Consider the following 18,563-nt stretch of genomic DNA (forward strand, 5'->3'; position numbering starts at 1 on the left):
GTAATCCTAAGTCCGTTGGAGCTAGGCTTCTATTGGGACTAGGATTATGTTGGCTATAAAAGAGAGGCACCCTCATGGGTCTAAGGTATGTCATTTATGCTTTTGATAATCTGGCTAGTGAGTTAAGAACTATTGGTTATCTTTAAGAGATATTGAGTACTGACTTGATCGTCGGAGTACCCCCGGGTGGACGAGCCACCGTCAGAAACTCTTCTTTCTGTTGCAGGTCGTTCGGGCTTAACCTATTTTGCCGGTGTTCTCCAGTTGAGTACTAAGTTGGCAGTGTGGTCGAAAATTGACACACACAACATCAATAGTTTATGAGGTCCATTTATATGTTTTTATAAGGGGCAAAGTGATACTTATCAATTATTTAGGAAGTCTGTTTATACACTTTTATAGTTGAGAGGGTCAAAATGATATTTTTTAATAATTTAGAATGCTTCATGTAAATAACCATTTTATAATAATGCGTCACATTATTTATAAAATGACACTAAATTATTTCTTGAAAATTAATAAAATCAATTAAAATCATATTAGAATGCCATTTGTATTTTTTTGAGGAAATCATAAAGCAAATATATTGATAGAACAGAGAAAAATAGCAAGTTCAATACAACATATCAAAAGAACCATCAGCAAACAAGAAGGGAAACAAAAATATAAAGCAACAACCTACATAACCACCAGTCACAGCAGAAAGATCCTGTAAAGAAATCAAAACAAACACATTCCAAAAGATAGAAAAAAAATAAACACAAGATAGAAATGACTAGGTCAAAGGGCTCTGCGACAAGATGGTTGAAAAAGACTTGGGTTACTGATACTATCTTCAATCTGAGGCTTTTTCTCGCGCTTGCCTTGACCTTGATCATAGGGTTGATGGGGTTCCATAATAGTTGCCATATCATTTGACCCCACATAACAATTTCTCGGGGCTTGGATACACTGGGAACTCCCCACACGAAACTAGAAAACTCGTTTAGAGACCTGTTCTTGTGGTGGCTCGTCATGAACACCCACAACTAAGAAGTGTTGTTCAGACATGGGAATATCTGTTATAGGCTGTGATAATGATTCAAAGATACTAAAGTGGGGTGCATCAAGCTGCTCCTTTGGATTATGAACATCTGACATGTCAACTTGTCCATCTAATAGGGAAATCTCTTGTGTTTGAACCTTGACAACTGACAAACTTTGTCAATAACTCAAATGAACCAGTAACTGTAAGGTTGCGACGCAAGGACTTCTACTCCCACTACATTTCGCATACTAGGGAGGTTAGGGATCCGACTTTAGTCAGTGTTATATTTGTACAATGTTAATAGAGTATCTCAAATATAGATGAATTGATTTTAATAAAAATGTATTAAATTTTGTAAATAATATCTTATATTAATTGTTTTTGGGCACTCGGTCCATAAATCCAAATATTAATTTCGTTTGGCTAAAGGTTCAAACGCTGAAATATTTTGTCCAAAAGGACAAGTTTAAGCAAAATGACTAAAATGACCATATATATATAAGGGGTATACACAGTGCTTTCTGTCAAACTCCTCTCTCTCCTCCTTTCTCTCTTTATCTTCGATCAGGAAAACCCTCTATCCCTCTCTTTCTCTACACTTCTTCATCAATCCACTGGCAATGAAGACACCAATCAACTCTGTCTCCATCGTCGATATGATCACCACCAACGTCCCTTACCATCCTCCGCGATCTCTCTCTTTTGTTCTCCTATCTTTCTTTTCCACTTCTCTCTCAAATCATTTCTCAAAACCCTAGCCAGAGAATAATAGTGGAATTATAGCCCGAGATGGCCATACCAACGGCAGCAAACCCCTCGTGGCGGTGACTTCAGCTGCCGAGATCCAGATGAGGTGGAGGATGGAGACGAACTTATAGAGTCCCTAAACGATCTCTTCTCCAATCCATCTGCTATCATCAAAGGCAAGCTTCAAGTTCTCTCTTTCTCTCTCTCTCTATCCATTTGCACTTTCATTCTCTAGCTTTTGTAGCCACGTCGTCTAGGGTTAGCCGTCAGACTTTGTTTAGAGCACAGTTACCTTATTATAGTTTAAATTAATTTATGCAAATTGATTATTTTATACAAAAACTATAATCTTCACACAGAATCTTAGTATCTTGGTCTAGATTTGAAGCCCTAGCCAAGATCCGACTTTGATCCGCCGCCTCCATCACCACCTTTGAAGATTCAAGCCCAGATCCGACTTCCACATTGTCACTCTCTCCCTCCCTCATCCACTCTTGCTCTCTTTCTTTCTCTCTATCTTGATTTGTATGTCAATATTTTGTTGTTGATTGTTGATTTTTGCTTCTGTTAGGTTTTTATTAGTGATCAGATTGAGCAACTAGGTCTTTAGAATGGACCTTTTGAATTCATTTGTTGTTGTTGTTGTTGTTGTTGTTGAGAATGATGATGATGAAATATATTGCAACAAATAGGGAGAAAGAGAGAGAAGAAAAGATTTGAACAAATAGGGTTTGGTTTGGCTTGGTATTTGTAACAGATAGGTGTTGTTTTGGCTCTATTTCAGCAGATAGAATTTGGTTTGACTTGTTATTTCAACAGATAGAAAAAAAAATTAAAAATGAACAGATAGAATTTTGATAGAGAATTCAGCGAAAAAATTGAACATATAGATTTCAACAGATAAGGAAAATCAAGACAGGTTTTAAACAGATAGAGAAAGAAATCCACAGATTTTAAACAGATAAAGAGCAAAATCCACATTTTCAATACATAGGGGAAAAAAAGTGAACAGATAGGGAAAAAAATTCAACAGATAAATATAAATTTGAACATATAGTCAAAAAAATTTGAGCAGATAGAAAATAATTTGAACATATAGATATAAATTTAAACATATAGTTAATGAAAAGTCAAATAGATAAAATAAAATAAAATAAAAGTCAAGGGGTAAAATTGAAAAAAAAATATTTTTAGGATTTCTCAACAAACTATTTTACAAAATATAGACCTCTCATCAACAAAAAATATCCCTTAGACCTAATGCCTTAGATAATTGATAGAGTGAATTTTTCACCCATTTTCTCTTCTTTTTGGTTTGTTTGTTGTATCTTTTTCTTGTGTTTGATGGACATTTGTTAGTAGGGTGAGTTCTAATAGTAAGTAATATTAGAGCTAGTGTTAAGTAGATGGTCATTTTATGCTGTAAGTAATGTTATATTGTGTGGTATGTAAGTTTAATTTCAATAATAACTAAAAATCAAGATAAAAATCTCTCATTTTTAATTAATGACTAGATTTATTTCTTATTTACATTTAATAGTTGAAAAACGTAATGATATACTAAAAAAAAAGGCTACAAATTTTTTTTATATATAATAATGTCAAATTTATATCTATTCATTTCAAATCAAAAAGTTCCTGAAAATAACTTATTATTTTGATGCATTATTCTAGTGAAATTTTTTTGTTTGTTTGTTTTTTTTTTTTTTTTAATATTTTAAATACAATTTATATGGTGTCTAGCTAAGAGCATCTCCAACTTACTAGACATATAATGCTTGTTAGTCAAAATGCCTAATATGACACATTTTTTTCAACTTCAATGCACTAAATATATGATTAGACATTTTAACTCGACTCACATTCACTAGCTACATGTAACTAGTCTTCAAAACTAGACAAAATATATTTAATCATTAGAATCATTTTCTTCTATCTTTGTTACTAATGTGACATTCTACAAAGTTAATAATATTTGGATGAATAGCAAAAATAAAGAGCATGGTTAGAGTAAAAAACATGAAACAGTTGATAGGCAAAATAAAATGCATACTTTATAGTAATGTTTAGATAAGTAAAATGCCTATTACTGTTGGAGATACTCACGATCTCCCCAAAAAAAAAAAAAAAACAACAACAACAACAACTAATAAAATAATATAATACTTAAAATATCACTAACTTGGTAATCATAGTTGAACCCTCATTCATCGGAGGAGGGCGGAGAGGTGCAAAGAAAGCACAATAGTAGGGATGGCAATTTGAACCCGGCCCGACGGGGACCCGACCCCCCGACTCCGATGAGAATGGTTTTTCCTCAAAAAATACCCCCGCGGGGACGGGGATGGTATTTGAAATTAAATCCCCAAAGTATTTCGGGCCGGGGACGGGAATAGCATTCACAGCCCCGGACCCGACCCGTCTCCGTCCCTGTATCTCCCCCAAAGTGATATTACTGTCCTACCCCTTTATATATACATGTTACATGTATAAACCAAACCTAAAAAACAAACCCAATAGCCTCACACGGCCTGTCATCTCTCTCTCTCTCTCTCTCTCTCTCTCTCTCTAAAAGCCTTCCACCTCCGTCGCTGTCCTCCTCTCTTTCACCGCCGGCGCCGATCTCCCTTTCTCAGCTGTCCTCCTCTCCCTCCTCCTCCGTTGCCCTCGTCTCCCGCCTTCCATCACCGTTGAACTCAAATCTACAAACTCACATATCTCTCATACGTCGATCTCTCATTCGACGATCTCTCATATCTGCAAACTCAGATATTCAAACAGAACTCAGATCCGCCAGGTCCTCTCATTCGACGATCTCTCCCTCCTCCCATCTCACCGAACTCGCCGAACTCACCGATCTCCCTCCTCGCCACCGACACCATCTCTTTGATTTTTCTCTTTTTTAATCTACTGTGTATAATGATGTTGATGATTTTGTTGTTGATCTGTTGTTGATGAGTTGATCTATTTGATGATTTTGTGATCTGCTATTTTTATTTTTTTTTTGGATCGGGGAGTTTTCGGGGTTGGGGAAACCCGATCCCTGTTGGGGAAGGGGATGGGAATGGTGATAGGTTTCCCGTTAGGGATTGGGACCGGGGATGGAGAAATTATCACCGTTGGGGATCGGGGACGAGGAGGGTGATCCCCGGCCCCGCCCCGCTACCATTCCTACACAGTAGTTATCAATTTTATGCACAGAGAGCATTCACAAAATTACTACTACTTTGAGCTTTAAGAAGAGATGAGATATTAACTTGCAATAAATAAAATAAAATAAAATAAAATAAACTTTTCTTAGCTTTTTGCCCTTACTTTTTTTAGGGCCAAACAAACGGGACACATGTTTCTAAGATGTCAAACTGATCAATGAAAAGAAGAAGAAATCAAGATTTTTGGCTTTTCTTTAAGGGAAAAAAAAAAATTAACCACACATACATGGAGTAGTTCACAGCATTACTTTCCACTCAAGCAGGGTATGAAAGATGCAATAAAAGAATATACAATTCTAGACCTTCAAAGAAAAAAAGAAAAAGAAAAAAAGAAAAAGAAAAACAGACAATTCAAGTGAATCTACAGATAGCTTGATCCAGAAGAGAGAGATTGAGAATTATCCGGTTGGCTTAGTCTGCAAGTACAACATAGAAAACAATACGTGAAGCATCAGAGAGTAATTTTAACTTGGACGAGATAGGTCAGATTACAAGAGTTGGACCAACCAACCAAAGCTTAGTTGTCAACCAGAATTCTGCATTAGTGTGTGTATGAACACTTGTATTGTCATCAGTAAGCACAGGTAGACATTGCAATTAAGATAGATTTGAGTGTAGAATAAGCAGGGTAAGGTACAAGTCCTGGGCTTCCCCTTGAAACCTCCTAACAACAGTACTGCTTGAAGATTTTAGCAAGCCAGTGGCAGCTGAAGTCATGCTTTGGCACTGGAGTTAGGACACCACTGAGAAATCAAAGCCCCGGTAACGGAATTGGCTGAGGGAGTAGCAGCAATACAAATGGTATCAGTGAAAGCTGCACTAACGATTGATGGTGTTTATGGTTTTTCAATCAACAATATGGATGCGGGCTCGGTATTTGTGGTGAGAACGGAAACAATAACGGGTGAATGAGATGATGGACATTCTTTCAACTGGTCTCTAATTAATAGATTGTAGTATAATAAAGAGAACTAGGTGCTCCGGGCAAGTTGATTTTGTTCAATTTCTTTGGTTTCTATGAGACCAAAGGCAATTGGTTCCAAGTGATGTCTAATAGCAGCTCCTGTGTATTGAGAACAATATTCCTGCACATTTTGTTTCTCTTCCACAAACTTATGAGAGTATCATTCATACATTTTTCCACCAAGAAAGCTCTGATATTATTTGCAGCAAAAAATATTAGCAGTTTATTTGATTTCTTTTACATTAACCATGATGTATTCAAACTAATACATGGAGTCTGTTAGTTAAATCTAAATGGATATATACACAACCGTGACCAAAGGATTATTGACAACCATTAAACTACTCTATTCACAATTAATTTAAAGAATTGGAGAACTGAAGAATTGGAGAAGTACCTCAAATACCCATTGCTGCTGAAGAACCAAAATGAAGCTCAAGAGTTTTGACTACAATGCTCAAAAGACTAATCTCCTTAGTTGATGTCAGACGGTAACCTATATGTACGGGTGATACGGATCTGAAGACAAAAAATTAATGTATCAAAAACTGAAAAGATTTATCCTTATATCTGCTCTGCAAAAATTAGATAGGTTGATTTACCAAAAGCTAGGTAACTAGATGTTCATGGCTTAAGAGATTACAATGTATCAGGATATATAACCAAGATCACACCATAGTAGAGCTACAACTTGGGTGGGTTCTAAGTCTATCCAAGCTCAGCCCAAAATGTAGTGGGATTTGCCCAAGTTTAGAAGAAGCCCAACCTCTAACCTGAATTGGTTTTCCCAAGCCTGAACTTAATTCGAAGAGCTCAGGTTAGAGCTTGGACAGTCCGAAATCAACACAAAAATTTAATTTCGATTGAGCATTGAGTTGTCCTAAACCAATTTATTTATATGACAACATCCCAAGCCAAGACTGAATCTAGTTTGGATTGGGAAATTTTAGCCCAAGCCCAGACCAAATTTGAAATTATACTGGCCAAAATCTAAAATTGGCAAGCAGAACTTGGGTTGCTAGGCTTAGGCCTGCTGGTGTCAAATCCCTACACCATACCATAGACTAAATAGAGTGAATTAAGGACAACAGTCACATCTCCTTTCTCTCTCTTTTACTTTCAATTGCTTTATGCTAATCATTCACATCAATTATAAGATCCAGGTAAGCCTTGTTCTTTCACCAGGACCAAACATCAGGGAGCATGATAAAAAGCAGGGCTGAAGATTGATACATATACCATTTATACTTCTTTTTTATTTTTTTATTTATGCTAAGGGTCGCAGGATGATATATTACCTGCGCAAATGCGTAAATTGCTCGTAGGATTCTAGCATAATCAGTTCCAAGCATTTGGATGACAACATCAGCCAGAAATGTCCCCCAGAGCCTGTATAAGATACCAATGAATCAAATAGATCATAGATCACATAACCAGAAACAGAAAAGTTAAAAGAAAAACAAAAAAAGACACAAGCTATACACTTACTGGCTGAGCAAAAGATACTGTTCCAACTTATTTTAATCAAAGTGATTCATTCAGCAAAGTCATTTAGATATGAGCTTAATCAGTGTTTACAATTTTTTACACTGAACCCAATACTAAAAGTATCCAAGCAGACTGCAGGTACATCTTATCGCTTTGTGTCACCCAAGTCCTGCAAAAAGATTTTCCAACTGCTTTGTTCAATTTGATCAGCCATTCAAGCAGAATAACCGGTCAGCATTGCTGGGTAATATTAACTTTGCCTATCCTCCCTCTTTAAGGTAGGTAATCTCTAAATCATATTATTTGGCAACACTATAAATAAGCTGCTTATTGGCTTATTTGGGTCACATCGTTGACTTATTTGGGTCATATCACTTCTCTGCTTTTCTACACGCCTTTTTGTAATAAGCAAAAAAGCCAACTTATAAGCCACACCCAAAACAATAAGCCACTTATAAGCCATACCCAAAACACCATAAATATGAGCTTTTGATTCCTCATAAACCTTGGCTGTTAGCAGTTAGGGTTTCAAGATCACCACATATTGTTTGGGTTCACCACCAATATTAACAACAAATTTAGAAGAGATATATCAGTAGAAAGTTTGGTTCATGGAATTTCATCGTTCTAAACCATTGTTCCTTAACAAGAATCTTCCTACTTTTAACATGTAGAAAGAACAACATTGTTAAGACCGAAACCCGGTACCCGGAGGTTCGGCATCGCAACAAGACAATAATTGAAGTCATAACAAATTAATAGTGCAACGAAGTAAAATAAAAAGGGTACCCAAAATTTAATTTAATTAAAATATATACATTGGAGCTTCTATTTAATTACATTGCCAGAACTGGACTATAACTATAAAGTGCCTGGTGCCTACCCCACGCAATGGTCCTGACACGTCACCTGAAAGTGATTAACAGCTATAAGCACATAATACAACTCACCTCAAACTTGATCCTTTACTCTCACTTCGGACTTCGGCTCACTCTATCATATACCCCTCTTTTGTTATTCTTGTGATTTCATTACCATGCAACTCATGAGAAGACCATTACTATGCTGCTATGTTGCACTATGCAGCACACCACGTGGTACCACATGGCACCACGCTTCCCATGAGGTCTCTTGAAAACTATGCACAAGTTCCCTATATTCTACTATGGCCCAGAAAATGTTATAATTACATTTTTTTTTTCTTCAAAGATTTAAGTACATATATTTTGGGGTGTCATAAACACGCTGGAAGCAACTGACACACAAAAACAAGATAAGAAGTAACTTCAAGTTACACATGTAATGTCCCAATAAGTTGCAGTGCATAACAGACAATACATTGGACCAAGTAAAACCATCATGCTCCTGAGCCCCAGATATCGTGCCGCAGCACCTGCAACACCCTATACAAAAAGAAATGGTCTTAGAAATCGTGACAAAGAAGCTGCAATCAGACAACCAATAATATTTAGGCGTCTTTCGAATTTTATATTTGAAATTCATGCACATATTTCATAGGCTTGTACTTTCCAATCAAAGCTGCTGACATAGTCTTCTGATCCTTTTACTTTGATTCAAATTTGAAAATTTTACAACATCGAAACAATTTTTCTAATAGGAAATATTGTGTAAAAACTCGTTCAAATTTTATAATTAAACAATTACCCTAAAATTAATCTTACATGCTTAATTATATAACTTTTATTATTATTATTATTAATTTTTTCCCCCTTATGGTGATTTGGAGGGGGCTATGTTACATGGCATATTTAAATGGGTGAATTCTCATATCGGACACTTAACACTTGGATAAGGAAATGAGATATATGTTTGACATGTGAACATGTGAAGTTGGACACTTGGATATGCACCTAGAAAACATATTCACTAATTCAAGTTCACGATAAAACTATGCACAAAACCCCCAAGTCCATGTAACATAGAGGGGGGATTTTAAGGAACTCTTTTGAAAAATAAAAGACAACAAAAGTGAATCCATAATGAACTGTTATATTGTAATTAATTTATATGATTAGTTTTCCTATAATTGATAATACTGAATTTTCCAATTTGAAAGCTTGTCAAGGATCCACTGCCATGAGTGACTCATTCCAGATGTACTTCCCACAGTTGCAGTTATATATCTCCAAAACTTTAGAAGAACAATAAATGAAAACAAAATCAATATTCATAGAAATAGAATTACCTGTTTTGCCACCAGCAATGCCAATCTGGACTCTAGGTTAACGGCTGCTAATTGACCACCCTTTAAACCAAAACATTACAAGAGACATGTTAAACGTTATAGCCAAGTAGCCTTCTAACATCCCCACTAGTAAGAGGAGAAAAATGTTTGGGAAGATTTTAGAATGAAAATCAAGCATGGTTTTCATGAAAATTGTAATCTATTAAACTAAATGGTAACCATGAGAAAAAAGAAACATTGTCAACATTGCTAAATGTATCAGTCATTTGTTGGAACTATATTACCACTTTCTAAAAACTGCATTACCTCTTAGTGCTTAAACAGTTTGGAGAATTGATTATTACATAATGCACATATGAAGTGTAACATCCTAGGTGCTTCCATTTACATAACATGCATACCATTTATTTTAATGTTGAATGCTTAGAGACAAATTGCTATATAGGGGGTGTTTGGGAAGAAAAAAAATAGCCTAGTTTAGGCTAAAAATCACAAAAAGACAAAATAGGCTAAAATAGCTAATAAGACAAAATATCACATTAAACCTATAATCATTTCACTTTTTCTCTCACAAACATCACATCCAACCACAAAAAAATCCAATCATCTTCCCAAACACAAAAATTTTAGCCTACTAAAATAGCCACTTCCCAAACGAGGCCATAGTTATATGAAGTGTTTGAAAATATGTTGATAACCATTTAACATGATTTAGAAATGTTGTTTCTTGAATAGGATGCACTTATTTTCTTTCTTATGAAATGCCTCTTAACTATGAATTGTCTATATGCCTCTTTGATATGAAGTGCGAAAAAACTTAGAGCCATGAAAGAAAAACTATCATTTTGAATATGATATGCTAACGAAATGGCCTTTGATAGGGCCGCGTGGAGAAGAAGGATTCATATAGCCGACCCCATTTGATGGGACTTAAGGCTTGATTTGGTTTGGTTTGGTTTGGTTTATGCTAAAAGTTGTTTCATTTCCTCAATTAAGGTGCTTAATTGTTTTGGTCTAATGTGCTTGACATTTTTATGTATCGTGTGAAAAACTTAACCGAGATTAGTTGTAAGTGTGATTAGTATGCTTAATCTAAATTAATTAATCCTAATCATAATTAATTAGGCTAATTGAGATTAAAGATTAAACTTAACTTAAACCCCAAGGGGTTGGCTTGGTGGCAAGGCGTTGGGTCTTGGAGGTGTGCTCCCTCTAAGATTCAAGGAGAAAAACCTAACAATTCCTTGGGGCCATCGGACTAGGGAAAACCTGGAATTAACTGTGGTGCATTTGCAGGAAACTCCTTGCCAAGGGCCTATGCACCATGGGGATTCGTCAAGCCTTGATCCAGACAGTCCAGTGCCAATCAAAAAAAAAAAAAGAAGAAGACTAAACCTAGCTTAATTAGTGTTGATATTGATTGACTAAACTAATTATATGATTAATTGGTTAGAGACAAGCACACATCTCGCTTAGGAGTGTGCCACCTCCTACTTGGAGGATAGGCATACAAGACAGAGAGAGATCTGAATTTTGTTGGAAAAGAGAGAAGAGAAGGGAGAAGAAGGAAAGGGGAATACTTGATTTCTTGATCTAGGCTTTTTCTAACTTGATTTAATTTCAAGTACATTTCTACATAATGTATGTCTGACGCTTGGACACGAACCAGCACCCGCACTTGCACTTGCACTTGCACTCGCACCTGATACTTGTATATGAGTCCATGTAACATAGCCTATAATAAACATTCTCACGCTCTTACCAATTTTTGAAAAAACCACCAAATATGGTTTCCAAGATAGTTAATGAAATAAACAGAAATACTGGTTCTATCGCCACATAATATTTCAAGTTATGACCATCCCTCCAGTAAATAGATAATTTCAATAACATACCTTTCTGATAACTTCCTTCTTTATCTGATACTTGGCACCCTCCAAGAACATCCTCCCCAATAATTTCCTTGCTAACTACCGCAACAGCGCAACTGGCTTAGGATTACAAACAAGGAACCAATACAAAGTCAAATAAATCATTGACTTACCAAGTTATATACTTTGCCCAATGTAAGCATCCCACCACCCTACAATACATAGTCATGTCAAATAAATAGAGTACTTTAAATACAACCAAGTTATTATGGTCAAACAAAAGTACCTTTAAGATAATTCTACGAAGCTCTGATGCCCCAACCCTTAAAGCAGCAATAGCTTGCACCTTCCATGGACTGAGTCCAAGTTCTAAACTACCATGGTTGTCAGGATTCTTAGAGCTTTCCCATGAGCTAGGGAAGGTTCCTGATTCATCCCTACTTAAGGTATTAAATTTTTAAGTCATGAAAGTATCTTAAAAAGAAATAACTAAAAAGAAGCAAAAAAATAGATAAAAATAGAGGTAGTATTGATAAGAATCCGTAGGGAGTGATCTGGTTGGGGCATTGCATATGAATGCATAGAAGAAAATGAAGATTAACCGATCTGGGTACAAATGAAAGAAATTTGACAATAAGCGAGGTTCACCCAACTAACAATAACAAGCTTTTAATTCTTATTTGAATAGTACCTTAGGACATTGGTTGAGAAACTATAAATGCCAGTATGTAATGGGCCAGAAGCATCCAACATAACTACTTAAGTTAGGTGACACCTGACTTACCATTAAAAAAGGGGACCAGGGTAGGTTAGTTACTACTTACTATTATATACCTAAATATGATATACATAAAGGGGGCTTTTGCCTGGATGTTTTAAGGCCTTGGTGGCTGCTCCACTATCCCAGTTCCTTACTTTTTCTCTTCTATGTTCCTTTCTGTTTCTCTTCATTTCTCTACTATGTGCTTCTCTGACTTCCTATCAAGCGCGGATACTTCAAATAGGGTGGCGTATCCGTATCGTATCCGTATCGGATACCGATGCTCCTTGGATACTCGCGGATACGTATCGGATACTTATTAAAAGTATCGGATACTTCTTAATTATTTTTTTATTAATTTTAGAGTATCGGATACTTAATTTTGAAGTATCGGATATTTCAAATCATGTTTACTTGTTTTAAGAAATTAGAATTGTAACATTTCTTGCATAGTAATATAATATAATATAATTGCAAGTATAAATATAAAAATATTTTTCTAATACTTTGTTAAGTTCTTCGATAAGAAGAATATAGTGAGTTAAATAATAGAATTTATCAAACTGATGTATCCTAATTATTTCATGCATGTCCCCTATAACTACATAGAAAGTAAGAATTAACAAGAGAATATAACAATGGTAAAATTAATTATCAATAAATAAATAAGCAAGTAAACTTGAATACAATATTTTTCACTAGTGTCAAAGGAAAAAGCATAGGGACAAATTGTGAATTGTTCTATTATTATAATATAAATATATTAAACTTGATCTTGAAATGAAATATTTGCAAAACCTATTAAAAATTTAAGAAGTAAACAAGCTACTAGCTTAAATTAATACAAATTCTTAAAAGTTAATATTTTGCATTATAAAATTACATTATGATTTCTCAACATTCTTTAGTTTATGTGTAACTCACTGTTAATAATTTTAAAAAATATATTTTTCACAAACGTATCATAGCCGTACCGGTATCCTATTTTTTTAGGTTTTGTCGTATCGCCGTATCCGTATCGTGTCGTATCCGTATCTCGTATCCGTATCTATGCTTCCTAGCTGACTTCATATTCCTGGTCATCTAACTAATATCAACTTGTTATGTTTGAAACTAGAAACTCCTATTCATTCTCACCCGTCCTTGGCCAAGGTCTTCCTTAAGTTATATCCTAACAGATCACACAGGATATTCTCCCTATTTACTTGCCTCACTATACCCAACAATACAATTTAATATTTCTTGGTTACAACAAAAACATATAGTATTGTTAAAGCATAGCAATTCACAAACAAGACAACCATAATGTTCTCAGGTCTAAGAATTACATGCACAACTTTCACGATGAACATCTATTTGACAGTTATGTAAAACTTCATACGACATTCATTAACTTGGTCACATCCAGTGTACACCAACAAGATTGGTTTAGTGTCCTCATATAAATGACTTGAGACTAGCCTCCATTCAACAACAAACATAACATGAACTAGTTTGTACGGATTACTAATGCCTAGTTAGTAATCCTACAACTAGGATCCTTTTAAGAATAAAGCATCGAGATTCTTAACTCTTAAGAGCATATGTTTTCAGCTTTAATTTCATGGCCTTATCAACTAAATTAATAATAACATAGAAAGTAAACATAATAAAAATGAACCTGTCTTTTATTAATTACAAAAACAAGACTACTTAACAAAAGTTTCCCTAATCCAAATCTCCCAAATTGGCTTTTAGAGCATGCCACTAACAAAAACAACCCTGATTTGAGCCCCTAAACCGTTTCCAACAAAGTCCTAACCAAGACCAAACTTTCCCCCCGCCTATTGGCCTTCAATTTAACAAATAAAACCATAAATATCACTTCTTAAGCCTTCCAAAAACTCCAATAATTAAGATTCAGCAACCTGCAACTTTTGCAATCGGACTAATTTACCCTTGATCTTTCTACAAAAACTTAAAATTTATCTTTGTTCCTAAAACCCTAAAGCTAAAATTTCTTCTTACCCTAAACCCCAACACAAATTCAATTGTGGGCAGCCTTAGGCTAAGTTTCTTAAAATTGTCCCCGTCAAGAAATATTTCATTTATCAGTCAGACACTCTAGAAACAGCAGCACCCTAACCATCCAGCTCAAACCCTGTGGGTAATTTTCAATTCTAACTCTCCCTTACCTCTACAAGGTCAAACAGTTAAAAATATCACGACACAAATGATTTTTTTCATGTTGTTGGGGATAACTACCTCGAATATTCCTGCAACAGATGAAGAAAAATCTCTGCTTCTAGGTCTTCTGTTGACAATTTGCTTGAACAAGGTATGTTTAATTTTTCCCTCACTCCAAGCAAGACATTTCTATATGATGGTCTCCAACCCCTACAAGAATACCAAATGAACTAATAAGAAATTTTAAAATTGGATTTTTTACAAGCAATCAGAGGAAGGCCAATGCTTAATCTGTACTTGTCATGAAAACAAGATTTAACAGCTTTAGTGATCAACATCTATAATCCAAAACAATTGTAAATTCATGTTCAGCTTTAGAAGTAGGCATAAATTAATATTAAACTAAATCTGGTAACTAAGCAGTAAATTATTCAATAACCAACCAATCAGTAGCTATTTAACTAACAACCTTAATGTGGACCGAGCATCAGCAGCAAGGAATAAGAATCGCGATTCAAGCATTGCTATGAAATCATCCCGCTCTTCAGCATCTTCTTCAATCATGAAGTAATCAACATCTGTTTGTTTTGTTATTGACTTCAACAAAGGACTGAAGTAACTGAACATAATATTCAAAATGTAGATGCCATCAGAAGTAGAAATACACAAAACAAAGTTGAAAAAAAAAGATTCTGAAGGATCGTTTAAGCAACAAAAGAAGCAAGGATTTTTATCACCTTGGCCCAAATAGAATTCTTTCAAGCTCATACAACTCGGAGTCCGTGGCAAGTTCAAGCACTGACCGAAGTTCAGGATCAAATGTACCTGTAAACTGAATCAGTAAAGGCTATGCTTGGTTGCTGAGGAAAATGAATGAAAATTTTTTTGGTCTCAAATTTCTCAATCTTGAAAACTTTAATTAAAAAAGCAGACCCCAACCCAACTTAAAAGAAGAGAATATGGAGGTGGAAAACTTATTTTCCACACAGTTTCCATTCTATACAATCTTGCCAGATGATTATATTTTACACATGCACAGAATTTACAAAAAAGTTGGGTAGTGATCAAAATGCAGGGAAAACAAAAAAATTGTTGCAAATTTCTAAACCTTAAAAACTTCAATTAAGAGCAGAACCCTACAATACAATTACAGTGGTGCTATACGCACCAATTGGTATGCCAATTAGTATACCAACATATTCTCTTGACATAGTCACTTCAACACGATGACCCCACCCATTATAGAAACTACAAAACACCCAAAACTCTAAAATTATGCCACATGATCAGTTAGTACCTATACCAATTGAAGCATATAACATTATTCATAGAATTATGGCAACACCCTCTCAATAATTGCTTAAAGGTTTCAATGAAACTCAAAATTGGGTGGTCTTTCACTTCTTTTCCAAATATCAAAAAGGCAAAAACGGAATAATTGTGGAGTGTGGAAGTATTAACCTTGGGGTTGTGCAGAAACAGCAGCGTAAGAAGGAGGCACGGGGCGTTTACCAGGTGACCTGAAAATCTGCGAACATATATATACATATATATATATATAATAGTTATATTTAGAGTAATGCTAATACGCTATGGTACACACAAATGTTAGAAATTGGGAATGAAAATTAGGAGAAGGATAGTGAAGTACCAGTAGTGAGTGAGAGATGGGTTTGGTTGTCGGGAAAGAAATTGAGGAGAAAGACAAGGTATTACACTGATGCTGATGATGATGATGATGATGGAGTAGGGTCAGTGACCTAGAATGTATTGTAACTGTGGCAGTAGCAGCCATATTTACCGACTTTTTCGAGGAAGAGAGCTTGCGCTGCACAAAATTCAATACAATACAATTGATTTGGATATAGCTAGCTATGACTAGTCTATATGACAGTAAAGTAAAGTCGGGTTTTTCTTGGTCAGCGGGTCTGGGTTTGGGTCTGTGGGTCTGGGGCTAAAACCCTTGTTTGTACTGCTCAATCCCAAACGACCCAATGGATCCAACCATGTGCCCAGTTTGGCCTAAGTCATTCACTATTAGGGCATTGATTTAGACCCTTTAAAACACTCACTCCCACAATTTCCTCACACACATGCACGTTGGGAATTGGGTGACAAGAAAAAAAAAAAAATTTGACCAATCAAAACTAAAGGGGTCAAGGGGGTCTCAACCTTTATTAGGGTTGTTTGGGGTGTCCTAAATAAATGTACTTTTTGACTTTTTATGAAATATGGGTTGGGTTTGAAATGATGTGATAAAGAAGTGATGTAACTTAAATAAGATGATGTGACTTAAATAGGATAGTGACTTTTTAACTTTTATTATGTAAAATTGATAAATTTTTTACACTTTTATTTTTTTATGTTTTTACCAAATTAATTTTATTATGTGTTTGGATGATGATAGTGGTTATTTTTATTTTCATTAATATAGTTTCTATTTTTTCAAAAGTCAAATATGACGATAACTTTGATATCATTATTAAACCAATCGATTAAATCAAAAAATCCAAAACTAAAAACATTTCATATATTAAATATATCGATTACACATTAAAAGCTTAACAATCACCCATTATATGATCATCATCCAAACACATAATAAAAATTGATTTGGTAAAATAAATAAATAAATAAATAAATAAATGCGTAAAAAAATTATCAATTTTATATAATTTTATCTTTGGAGGGTAGAAATAATTTTTAAAATTTTAAAATTATTTTTTTTGTGACATTTATTTTTATCAAATTAGTTTATATTTTATCAAATTGACGACTTTGCCCTTGAAATTGAGCAATGGTCCTTAATTGTCTTTATTTGGAATAAGATTTAAAATTCAAAATTAAATGTGTCACAATTAAAAAATCAAAGATCAAAATGACACGAGTCCTAAAATTATACTTTATTTCCAACAGTATTTTATATAATTACAACTCACATAAGGAAAAGATTACACAACAGTAATACTCTCAAGGGATCTCTAAAATTTAGATTTACTGCTTGTGTTACTTTTTCAATTTATGAACAATAATTTTTTTTATGTTTTGACATCATTTACAAATGATTAATCACTTCACACATTGATATGTATCTATTGTTTGGATGTTTTCATCATTTTTTTTCTTTTTGAGTTTAGATGTTATATGATTCTTTCTTGGTTAGTTTCGTCTTGAAATTTTTTTATATAGTTGATATTTTAATTTAATTAAGAGTATTTATTTTACAATTTTATAATTCAATATATATATCATATAAAATTATTATATGATAATCCAACTACAACATATTTATATTTAATTTTTTTAATAAATTTTATATAATTTCTGTTTCTACATATTTTTATTTTCCAAATAAATATAAAAGAAAATTAAATAGTTAGAATTGCTTTTAATTTTGTGTTACTAATTCTTCTTCTAATTTAATTATTATTTTTAATATCAAAATAAATATTTATTTTATTATTTTATAATTTTATATATATCATACAAAATTATTATATGATAATTACAATTTTATAATATGATAAAACTAAAATTATCAAAATATACAAATAATTTAACTAAAATTAATATATAAAAGTATTTAAGTAACAGTTTTATAGAACGATAGCGTCAATATTATCAAAATAAATAATTAAAATTATATTTTAATTTTAAATTTTAAATTAAAATTAAAATTAAAATTATTCTTTTATAACAAACATTGTCCCGTCAAATATTTTTTGAAAAAAAATAATACATACATTGCACAGATCAACTGTTAGTGAATAATTTATTGTGGGTCATTTTATTTTCAGGACTCCCCTTGCATTTTTGTTTTGATTAGGTTTTGAGAGGCCTATTTTTTATTTTTATTTTGACTGTATTTGATTTTGAATTTTAAATATTAAGCCAGTGTCTTAATTTAATTGTTTTGACAAGTTAGTTTGTTGGCCAAAAAATAAATAAATAAAACATTAAACAAAAAATTTATACACATGAATTATTCATATTTTTTCATATAATTAAAAAATTATTGTAAAAATATATTTTTTTCATCTCATAAAAAAATCACTAAAAAAATCAAACCCTACATCACCCCAATTATCTAAGTGTAAGGATCACTTGGGCCCATTTAGTTGT

General features: G+C 33.7%; 1 protein-coding gene across 5 annotated transcripts; it reads right to left on the bottom strand.

Annotated features, from left to right (window-relative positions):
- Positions 1-5,150: 5,150 nt before the first annotated feature.
- Positions 5,151-16,364, bottom strand: LOC114280806 (uncharacterized). 5 transcript variants are annotated; one of them, XM_082909438.1, is made up of 13 exons: positions 16,093-16,364; positions 15,903-15,969; positions 15,179-15,266; positions 14,911-15,060; positions 14,520-14,651; positions 11,802-11,952; positions 11,689-11,727; positions 11,540-11,614; positions 9,645-9,704; positions 7,439-8,841; positions 7,249-7,339; positions 6,348-6,469; positions 5,151-5,402 (listed from the first exon to the last, which is right to left on the bottom strand). In XM_082909438.1, exons 1-10 carry the CDS (start codon positions 16,234-16,236, stop codon positions 8,725-8,727), a joined length of 1,023 nt encoding a protein of 340 aa, XP_082765564.1. In that variant the 5' UTR covers positions 16,237-16,364; the 3' UTR covers positions 5,151-5,402; positions 6,348-6,469; positions 7,249-7,339; positions 7,439-8,724. The 5 variants fall into 5 exon arrangements, with proteins under 5 accessions (XP_082765564.1, XP_028078994.2, XP_028078996.2 ...); XM_028223193.2 differs by having other exon boundaries at positions 8,777-8,841; positions 11,802-11,955; positions 16,093-16,302; XM_028223195.2 differs by having other exon boundaries at positions 5,151-5,761; positions 8,777-8,841; positions 11,802-11,955; positions 16,093-16,302.
- Positions 16,365-18,563: the final 2,199 nt, after the last annotated feature.

This window comes from Camellia sinensis, chromosome 15 (genome assembly GCF_055761805.1).
Source record: "Camellia sinensis isolate YWXY chromosome 15, ASM5576180v1, whole genome shotgun sequence".
NCBI lineage: Eukaryota > Viridiplantae > Streptophyta > Magnoliopsida > Ericales > Theaceae > Camellia > Camellia sinensis.